Source organism: Dreissena polymorpha, chromosome 10, assembly GCF_020536995.1.
Source record: "Dreissena polymorpha isolate Duluth1 chromosome 10, UMN_Dpol_1.0, whole genome shotgun sequence".
NCBI lineage: Eukaryota > Metazoa > Mollusca > Bivalvia > Myida > Dreissenidae > Dreissena > Dreissena polymorpha.
In genome coordinates this window covers 67,306,250-67,317,987 of record NC_068364.1, presented here as the reverse complement: position 1 = coordinate 67,317,987, position 11,738 = coordinate 67,306,250, and the positions used below count along the sequence as shown (strand labels likewise).

Genomic DNA, 11,738 nt, shown 5'->3' with positions numbered 1-11,738 from the left:
TGCGCGTTAAACTCAATAAGTATATAAAATACGCTACCTGATCAAAACAAGCTTTTCTCATCATATTTAAAACCGTAGTCATCATTGGGCTTGTGAACACTCTAGAAACCTTTTTAATGGCCAATCGTCCTAACCCCTTAGATACGTATTTTGACGCATTTGTAGTCCCAGGAAGTTAAAAGTTAATTTAAGACTTTTCTTATTAGATTCAAGTTTTCAAGGCTTCATTTCCAACTGTTAGATACTGATGAGAAGCAAACAGTTTATAACCTTAACAGACTGCGAGTTACTAGCAGGCTTTTCTTTTTTTTATGGCTGCACATAGCCATTTTCACTTGGCTTCTAATGGCGGAAAGGGTTAAAGCAGAACATTGAAAATTGTCTATATGATAACAACACATGGTAAGCGTAAAAATGCTTGAAAACACTTCAGAATTTACATTTTTTCCCAATCATCATGAAACTTGCTATGGAGATTTTTGTCTTCTATTGATATTTATGTCAGGTTAAAAAAATGGTTTCCGTCTAAAATATGGCTGCTAGCAGGTTAGGCAGTTTTCTTACGTGACTACATTGAAAAATTGAAAACAAAAAAGAGATATACATTTTACCCAATAATCATGAAATTTACTCAGAAAACGTATTCTTAAGATTTTAATTCATCGGGAGAGTTTGAACATGGTCTGACAAAATACGTGTCGGCCCAGATGCGATGAAGTTTTGCTGGTCTGACATGATGAAATATTAAAGTACCAGACTTAAATTTAGTAATTTCAAAAAAAGGCCAACAAGCTGCCACATTGTTTGACTATTTTTTTTAAATTGGTCAGAACATTCGTTTAAATAATTTTTCAGTCCATATAAATCAATGTCATAAGGGTTAAAAAAAGCTATGTTATACAATATGTAACTCACATTCATCACATAAACATCACAACAAAACCCAAATCAGATCAATTCAGTTTCCTTGGGTCTTAGGGGAGAACCGCATTGCCATTGGTCATCTGGCTTTAAGCTCGTAATGTACATTATTACATTCAAATATTAAACATCTATATTCAAATGACAGGCCAAACAGACATTATCCTCATTAAAATGAAAACACAGAAAGTTGAAGACACATCGGAGCAATGTATGAATGTTGTTAATGTGTTAATGTTCGATTTTCGTTTTAAAATCGACTTAATTATTACATCAACATATACACAAACAAAAAACAGTCAAAAAAAGGATATTCCTCTGTGCTTGTTTTGCAGATAGTGACTCTCTACTTGTTAACTATCTTGCATGAATATCCGTTATAAACTGTTTATCCGTGCTTACCTGTTTATCATGAGTGCTCCCTTTCAAAGTGTGACTTAGCAAAGAAAGGTAAAAACAATCTGATGTTATGTTGTTTTCAGATGCTTTGACAGAATGTAAAAAAAGAATGATAAATGACACACATTATAAAGAGTACCCACGGACTGAAGCTTAATAACTTACGCATAAAAAATACATTTAAGAATAAAATGTAAGTATTGTACCTGAAACCATCATAATTAAAAGAACGAAGCATAAGCAGATATTTGCCGTTTTCCTTTAAAAGAACGTATTTTATGACGACCTTATTTGGATTGTTTGCAAACGCACTTTAAAAGTCTTGGTCATACTGTTCAAGTATCGTGTCAGTTTCAACATATCCTACACAAGGAATAAAAGCTCGACAAACAAAGGTGTTAACAGGAGATAACTATGTGCGTGTGTAATATGGTAATGCCTAATAATTTTAAATAAATTTTCCACGGATTTTCCAGAATCTGTTATTTTTCAAATGCCATAATTTTCTTCCATTTGATGATGCTTCCTTGTTTACGGTTGATGGTCACTTAAATCGTACATCTGCTTATCTAAATATTCACACAGTTTCCAAATTATAAAAACTTGATGGGCTACCATTTGATGCAAAAGAGTGTGATCCTTAGAATTTTCAGTTTCAAAGATAGACATATCCAGAGCCAAAGGTTATCAAATAAGATCTAATTAGAGTCTTATTTACAGGCTTAATAAACTAAGAGTCTTAAGTTTACAAGAGTTATTTACCTTTTTTTCAATTTCCAATTAAACAAACATCTCAATCACAAAATACATGATTATACATTTTACGAAACATATCGAATTTGGCCAGTTATATATACTTGAGTATCAAATATATTCACTAGAAATGACATAAACTTTATTTAGGCATATACGAACAATAATATTGGTCTTTGCTTATACATCCATATGCTAATGCTAAAAATAGTTACCATAAAATAGATGTTTAAGATGAGATACTTTAAGTCTGATGTTTACAAGACTGAGATATCTAGAGTCTTAAGTTTACAAGACTGAGATTCTTTGAGTTTAAAGTTTACCAGTTTGATGTACTTAGAGAACTAAGTTTACAATACGGATATTCTTAGAGTCTTTAGTTTACAAGATTGATACACTTAGAGTCCTAAGTTTACAACAATGAGATACTTAAGTTTTAAGTTTACAATATTGAGATGCTAAGAATCTTAAGTTTACACGTCTCAGATACTAAAAGTCCTAAGTTTACAAGACTGAGATATTTAGACTCCTTAGTTTACAAGTATGAGATACTTAGAGTCCTAAGTTTACAACAATGAAATACTTAAATTCTTAAGTTTTTGAAATACTAGAGTCTTACGTTTACGAGACTGAGATTCTTATAGTCCTTAATTTACATGACTGAGATACTGAGAGTCCTTAGTTTACAAGACTGAGATTCTAAGAGTCCTAAGTTTACAAGACTGAGATTCTAAGAGTCCTAAGTTTACAAGTCAGAGATACTTAGTGTCTTAAGATTACAAGACTGAGATTCTTAGAGAACTAAGTTTACAAGACTGAGATACTTAGAGTCCTAAGTTTACAAGACTGAGATACTTAGAGTCAAAAGTTTACAAGTCTGAGATACTCAGACTCTTAAGATTACAAGACTGAAATACTGAGAGTCCTAAGTTTACAAGACTGAAATATTAAGAATCCTAAGTTTACAATACTGAAATACTTAGAGTCATAAGTTTACAAGTCTGAGATACGTAGAGTCTTAAGTTTACAATATTGAGATACGTGTACTTAGAGTCCAAATTTTGCAATTCTGAGATACTTAGAGTCTTAAGTTTACAAGACTGAGATACTTAGAGTTCTAAGTTTACAAGACTATAATATTTAGAGTCTTAAGCTTACAACACTGAAATACTTAGAGTCCTAATTTTACAAGTCTGAGATACTTAGAGTCTTAAGTTTACAATATTGAGTTGCTTAGAGTCTTAAGTTTACAAGTCTCAGATACTTAGAGTCCTAAGTGTACAAGACTGAGATACTAAGACTCCTTAGTTTACAAGACTGAGATACTAAGAGTCCTAAGTTTACACTACTAAGATGCTTCGATTCCTAAGCTTACAAGACTGAGATACTAAGAGTCCTAAGTTTACAATACTAAGATACTTAGAGTCCTAAGCTTACAAGTATGAGATACTTAGAGCCCTAAGTTTTCAACAATGAAATACTAAAAGTCGTTAGTTTTTTAGATACTAGGGTCTCAAGTTTACACGACTGAGGTTATTAGAGTCCTTAGTTTACAAGACTGAGATACTTAGAGTCCTTAGTTTACAAGACTGTGATACTTAGAGTCCTTAGTTTACAAGACTGAGATACTCAGAGTCCAAAGTTTACAATACTGAGATACTCAGAGTCCTTAGTTTACAAGACTGAGATACTTAGAGTCCTTAGTTTACAAGACTGAGATACTCAGAGTCCTTAGTTTACAATACTGAGATACTCAGAGTCCTTAGTTTACAAGACTGAGATACTTAGAGTCTTTAGTTTACAAGACTGAGATACTCAGAGTCCAAAGTTTACAATACTGAGATACTTAGAGTCCAAAGTTTACATGTCTGAGATACATGTACTTAGAGTCTTAAGATTATAAGACTGAGATTCTTAGAGTCCTAAGTTTACACTACTAAGATACCTAACTCAAGTTTACAAGATTGAGATACTTAGGGTTAGCAGTTTACACTTCCTCAGTTTGTCACGAAATGTTCCCACTCAGCACCAGAGATTATTTAATGGTACAAATCAATGCATCCAATATCACACACAGTAAGTACCACGTCTTCTTTAGCGTTGCCTTGAGTAATCGTTTAATGCTGCGATCTGATAAAGTGCAAATGCATAGCAGATTAAATAAAGATTAACAAATTGCATAATTGTTGCATATTTGTTGCTGATATCTTCAAAATCAATTGCCTTTTGTGGAAAAGTCTTTTAAACTTTTGTGTTGAATGTATAACAAGTGTAAGTTGGTATAGGAAGATTTAAACGCACGCGAATTTGTATGAGTGTGTGGTTACTCGGTTGAGAACAAACCATGTGCAGTGCTTATTCATGCATTTAGTATGTGGTTTTCTATTAGATTTATGTATGTTGAGAATTAACTTTGAACGACCTCGCAAAGCTATTAATAGTTGTTAGCTAGATTAGTATCTGTTATGTGCGCAAACTAGATAGAGATTGTTTAATTTAATTTTCAATAAAATAAACATTAATGTGACCGATTTGGTGGTTTATTATGTATGTTGCAATGCTTAATATATTTTGTTAGGTATAATGATAGGCGAGCTATACAATGAGGAACATTGAAAGAATAGTGGCGTAACTCCTGTGTTTAAAGTTAAAAATAGTGCTCAATGAGTTTTCTCGCTTGTAATTATAAAAACGATTCATTGCGGTGTTTTGAAGCCAGAAATGACACTTAGACGCAATTAGTATCGTTATTGTAACGTTTTGCATTGGACAGAACGCAATTTTTATGATAATGGATTTTGTAATACATGTAAGCATTGAGAGGTATAAATAATTTCTGGAAGATACAAGGTTAAATCATAAATAATAATAAGTCAAGTGTATTAGATTACCATCAGATGTTTTGTTAAGGCGACAGTGTTTTGATAAGATCAATTCACGAAGGTTTTTTATGGACCCAACAGCTAAGTGAAGAACAAAAAGACACTTTTACTACAAACCTCGCTAAACCATGTTTACACCAATAATAGCTTCGTTTAAATTATTATGTTTTTTTTTTAATTTAGCCCATTCCGGAGTTACACTTTATTGCATGTCTTTCATAAATCTATCTTACGGAGTATTCCGGAGATAGTCGATGTATCACGACTAATTCCGGAGTAAGTGTATTCGCGGAACCACACAATCTCCACGCAGAGTTGTCGTTCCTTGCTCTCACATACAACTCTGCGAAATGCTCAGCTTGCCATTTTGTCTATAAAATAGAAAAACCGAACAAACGCATTCAATGTATATTTGATTGGATATTTAAGATCGCAAGCATTAAATTAAGAAATATTACTTTTTAATGTACGATAAATCGTACAAAAAATTGCGCGTTTTAATGCAACTATTTGGAATTAATTTATTGCCCATTTACGCAGATGAAATCATTCCACGCACTTCACAAATGTAAAAAATTGAACATATTTTTTGAGTGACGTTAGGAATTGCTTCAACGTGTGTATGTATGTTGGTTTCTTAACATAAAAAACCCATATCAATTTTATAATAATGAATTAAGACTGATATAAGATATCATGGTATGAGATGGTTTTCTTTAATGCAGTGAATGCAATGTAACCGTCGTGCAAGAGATTGTTTAGTATTCTGTAACCTCAATGATGAACGCTTGGAATGATCATGACATAAATGAGACGCTTTCATAACAATAGTCCGTCACTCTGCAAGGACTATTTTACAGACTGCGAACATATGACTATACGGGGGTTTCTTCCCCTGTATTGGTAAAAGTTCAAACTGCCTTCACAGGCGAACTACTCCCGATCAGGATCCAATTTTCCGATCAAAGATCTGACTCGTTTCGAGCATAGTTCTATCATTGTAAGCGGGTATACACTGCGTTTGAAGTTTGATCGATCGAAGTTGTCGTTCGATGCTCTGACATACAAAATATGCAGACCGCACAGGCTAATAAGAAAAGACACATTCCGGTTTTATAATATTTTTAGTTTAAAGAAAGCCTCGTCTTAGCAAAAATCTAGTTTAGGCGGATTGCACAGGCTAATCTGATACCACACTTTACTCACATGCATTTAACGCCCTTTTCACAGAGCGAAACATGAACATGTATCGAACCATAAAGTAAACGTATCATAGTTATTTCGCTTTTATTTACCTAAGAATTAACTTTTATTTTTATTTTATCTTAAAAAGGCTTATATAAAATGTTACGTTTGAATATTGAATAAGGTACTTTTCCTTATTCGAATAAAGAAACTGAAGTAGGAAAATAGATCCAACTGACTCTCCATTTGTAAATAATTGTTTCGAGAGCGAAATGAGCAATTTCCATTAAATTACGAGCATTAACTACATTATTTAAATTTAATTTGGAATTGAATCTTGACTGGGTGATATTACCATACCAAAATCATTAAGTTTTTGCTCAAGAACTTAAGCTACAAATCCGTTAAAAGTTGATTTTTTTTTCTGTACATTGTTTCAATTTTAAGTTTTATTATACTCTAAATAACAGATGCTCCTTTATGGTTTGAAATGAGCTTTTATCTTTAATAAATAATGTGATGTAACGAAGTAAACCTTGGTTATTATGCATAAAAGCCAATAACAGCGCAATAGTTTCTGGAGAGTGACGATTAATGCTCCAACCGGTAATTCCTATGTAGTTTTGTTGCTGGAAATAGTCGACGAGGTTTGCATAATTCATTTAACAACCCATAAACAACCATATAACGACATACGAAACATTACATATTTGTTTTGAAAACCATTAACTACCATTGATCTGCATTTCTATAACGGACTATTTCGCCCGATCAAATTTCACATTATCACGATTCACACATTGGCAAAACCTAATCTTGTTTAAATTAAGTACTTCAGACGTTTGAATTAGTTTACAATCATGCATGGTGCTTTTTAATTGTTACTTTGACAACCGCTTGGTTTGACATTACATGTTTACAATACCAATACCCAAACACTTACTTTTGCATTACTATTATGTCAATATACAACATCATGGTTAAAGTAAATATGTCCAAGCACACAAATAGTTTGCTCATATAAAAAACCTTTATGTTTGTATCAAAGCTTCATTAATTTCGTTCAATGTATTAATTGTATATTAATGTCATGCATCAGTTACAGGTACACAACATGATTGCGCCGGTGGTATTTCCATTTAACTAGTGTACTTTTTATGGTAGGACATCAATTTCGAATATATTGAACATTGTTTGAAAATTAAGACAATGTGTACAGCAACAATCAATATGCTCGCCCATCGCGGTTAATTGCATATTTTACAAGAAGTGTAATGCTTAATCGGTCATTTATATGCTAACAAAAATAAATCATTAGATATTCATTCAAGTTTATCATTTAAACATTAAGTAATAAGAGCTCCGAAAATGTGGTTTAGTTATAGATTCAGCGGCATATGAAAGCCATAACGTGGAGTTATGCAAATAACGTATCGTTATTCAAATAATAAATAAAGTTTTAAAAAATAACGTTAAGTTATGCAGATAACAACTTTAAGCTTCATGTTTATTTGTGACAGAGACGGTTGCTGTTATGTCATGTGGGATATAAACAATATTATTCAACAGTATTTTTCTGTAGCTCAACGAACGTAAATTCGAATCGCTATGCTTGCGAGTCGTATAGAGGAACTAATTGGTTTCAACCACTTTTATTGTCCTTACTACATGTATCTGCGTTAAACGCGCACATTTATTAACTCTTTCAGTGCTGGAACCGAATTGTGAAGGCCTTTGCAAGCAAACAGTTTGGATCCAAACTGTTTGCTATTCTGATAGTATTCTTTGAAAAAATTGAAGAAAATGCTAATTTTAGAAATTCAGCAGACTGCATTTTAGCAGACGACAAATTCTCCAGCATGAACCTGAGGTTCGACGATACTGTACATCCGCATTTCAATGAAAATGCCTTTATAGGCCAATTAAAAGTTAAAGACGCTTTGATCTGTTTTCATGTAATAACGTTTCTAAAGCAACTCATATTTAGTGTGTTTTTAAATACGACGTTCATTTTCAAGTGTGTTTTAAAATCGTTGATCTAAAACCTTTCCATTATAGTCTAAGCTTACTCTTTTTACTCTTGACTATTTTTTATCCTAACTCAATAATAGGCAGTTGATGGTTGTTAATATAGTGTTGTAATGTATTCAAATACTTATTATTATTCTATATCCAATAAATTAATCCAATCGGCATTCTTCATATGTACCACGTGACCGTCCAATATATTCCGGTATTGGATCCAAAAACTCTGTATTTTTTCCATATTGGACAGTTGCACTAAGCACTTGTTTTATAACGATAAAAGCCTTTACCGAGAAAAAGTATCCGAATGTACTATAATCGACTCACACGGGCGCTTGTCTTGAAAATAGCATAGATGCAGTTAAAGCATGTTCAAATCAAAATTAAAATGAAACAAATAGCTGAAGAAAGGGATATAGAATAAAAAGCTTATTAGACGTTTAAACTGTACAATACGTGATATATTTCGACTCGCACACAGTTTGCCTAACGGCTCGTCCAATATGACATCAAACTGTGTGCTCGTCCAAATATATCTCCGTATTGTACAGTGAAACGTCAAATAACCTATAATTATTGCTTATATGTATATTTCTTTTATAAAGCCCTAAACCTTATGCAATTCGTGGGGAATGAAGCTCTTTTTGAACGACATGGTATTTATTGTTTTATAATATCACCATGCTCTTGAGTGTTTAATTATTTTTTTTCCGTATTTAAATCTAAATTAAAAACGTTTAACTTTAATAACAATAAAGGTGTTTGCACATAACACGATGACTCGATCTGTCATGGACACAATGCGGGGCCTCAAAATTGCGCGTGCGCGGTACCATGTATATAGCTCCCGTGTCATATATCTACACTTAACGGGTCACCTACACAAAGAGTAATAACTATTTAAAAACTCCCCATATCAATAAGAAAATATTGTCAGGATTTATAATTTATTCTTCTGTGTTGAAAAGAAGTACACAATAATAATCATCATTTGCCAAGGCTAATTTGGAGCGGGTCAGAGTACCTTTGTTTAAAATTAAGATTGGTGTCGTTTAATTTACAAAAAATGTTGAATAGTTAGTACAGTGCATCACATGATTCTGCCGAAAAGCTACAATCAATTCTTCCAATCCTAAATATTGTTAACTTTGCAAAAAGTTTCCATAGAGAGAAATTTAAATAACTCAACACATTCGATGGTATGATGAAGATATTTCTTTGAAAATAAATATAAAAAAGCAACAAAAAAAGCATAAGTAAGCTTATTTTGAGACTGTTAATTACAAGATTACAATTGCTTGTTGTCCGACGAAAACGGTTGAAACTCGTCTTTAAAGCTGATATTCACAAACAAAATACCAAATTTCACCGCATGAAGTAACGCCAACACCTAGTCCACTTTGAAACTTAGGACACATTCCGATTGTCCCATTTTCCGGAGGAATCTGCGTCACGCCTCCTATCCAGAGGGGAGTATCTGTCCTGCTGTGCATTCTCTCTAATCTCTCCATCTTAGCTGTGCTATTGGCGATCGCTAAGTTGCCTCCTTGACTTTGACAGAAGTCTCTGGCCTTGATCCATGATATGCCGATCTCGATTAGAACAAACGCATTGGCGGGGGGATAGACCTGTCAAAGAGAATAGTCATTATAATAAGGCATTAGATGGAAATCGTGTACTCGGGTATGTATAAATTACATGTTGTTGTTTTTGCAGCTTCTCGTTGTTATTGTTACGAAATGCAATAAGAGGACGTTACAAAACTATTCGAATATTCAAATATGGATTGAATGATCGCCATTCGAATGGTTGTAAAGCCGTTTGATGATTTGAAAGTATCGTCCTTTAAAAGCCAATAATACTTCAATGAACATATCTAGCCGTGATTTCCAAATATTTATCTAAATATCACTGCATAAATAACTTATTAAATACAGACGCGTTTATTTTACGTTGATGAATTTGATTTTAAATGATATGAAAAGAATCTTTTCACATAAATTGCAAAGAAAAGAGGTTTGCATATGTATCGATTTAACAACTTTATAAAGAAAATCATCAAACGTATTGTTCCTATTATTTCAAGCAAACTAACCCAGAAAAAAACACGTAGATGCATATTATAACACACGCACATTTATTGAGTGCGAAAAATACATTTCTTTCGAATAATACAAAGTATATAAATATAATTGATGTAAACTAGTATTTAAAATACAATGTAGATTATCGTTACCAGACTCGCGATAGCACCTTTTACTATCCCAATATCAGCGACGCGTTCAATTAGAAATGCTAGTAGGGATATGGATACTTAATTTCTGCGTGAAATTACTATATAAAGCGACCTTTTGTAAATATCTACCCTGCTCTTTATTATTTTAGCTTACAGTATAAATTTAAGCTCAATTGCATCGAACGTCTATTGCTCGTTGAGACGCCTTAACTCCTAGGTAGAACGAATATCTGTTGTTTTTCAGGGAGATCACAATTGACGCACATGCATTATGCCCAGTTTTCTCAAAACACGACTCAAATATCCTCTTTTGCCAATAAAAGGACGATTTATATCGAATTAGAAAATGATACTTATCCCAACACAAACACGTTTATAGTTCATGAAACTGCGAATTAGTATATAAGTTGTGTTTACTTGATGTTTAATGTTTAAACACTATTACAAGAAATACTCTTATATGAGTATGCTGGTCATTTTGTTTCAGTTTAAGTTTTTTAAGTAACACTTATTGATTTTACTATGGTACACACCATTTAAAAACATTATTTCATACGACACTTCTTAATGGTTTAATTTTTAAACAAATTCCAAAGAGATGCATAGCAAAAAATGCCGAACTCGTCGTTAAATTATATCATTATATAATATGCTATTAATGTTATTAAAAGTACTCGTTAACTTAATTAAAATGTAATTAAGCATATACGATAAACGTCATGTTTAGCAAACACGTAAATAAAGTGTAAATGTACGCTTACCTTTTTGTACAGATCTGCAACATTCACGAATTTAAGTTGGGTGTACTTTGTGTCCCTAAGGTTGTACAGGTCACATGTTTTTGAGCCCGATCCGTTTTCCTCATACTTCAGAGACCAACAGCCATCACTGCAAAGGGCAGCGCATGATACCAGGCCCATGACAGATCTGCGTGATATTTCCAAATACTTCACGTTGATCGCGTTAGACACTCTCACGAATTTTGATTCCTGTGATGCGCCCCCACATCTCGAAAATGCATGCACCAGAAGCATGAATCTCAACAGCTTTCCACACATGTTGATGCTCCGATTGCTGAAGTTGAAGTGAACAGCTCACAGTTTCAACAATGCGACATGCGCACTCTGAATAAAGTTACGTAAGGCAATGGGAAGGTTTCATTGGACAAATCAGAATTGGTTTTCACGTCACGTGATATAGAGCTGCATTTTTATTGGACTAATAAAAGTTCCAATGCGCATGTATGCTATATCTGATGCATAGATTAAATTAATGCTAATAATGCCGCGGACAAACAAATATGCTCCAGTCTAGACCTGTAAATTTTGAAATTGTGG

General features: G+C 33.0%; 1 protein-coding gene across 1 annotated transcript; it reads right to left on the bottom strand.

Moving 5' to 3' along the window:
• Positions 1 to 9,160: 9,160 nt before the first annotated feature.
• On the bottom strand, positions 9,161 to 11,491 carry LOC127848547 (uncharacterized). Its single transcript, XM_052381062.1, has 2 exons — positions 11,163 to 11,491; positions 9,161 to 9,793 (listed from the first exon to the last, which is right to left on the bottom strand). The coding sequence occupies exons 1-2, from the start codon at positions 11,457 to 11,459 to the stop codon at positions 9,497 to 9,499; spliced, it is 594 nt and encodes a 197-aa protein (XP_052237022.1). The 5' UTR covers positions 11,460 to 11,491; the 3' UTR covers positions 9,161 to 9,496.
• Between the last annotated feature and the right edge of the window lie 247 nt (positions 11,492 to 11,738).

Excerpts from the sequence above, each read along its gene's own strand:
- LOC127848547 (XM_052381062.1), bottom strand. The coding sequence starts at position 11,459 with ATGTGTGGAAAGCTGTTGAGATTCATGCTTCTGGTGCATGCATTTTCG. Across the intron at positions 9,794-11,162 it reads TTGCAGATCTGTACAAAAAG|GTCTATCCCCCCGCCAATGC; the intron begins GTAAGCGTACAT and ends TCTCTTTGACAG.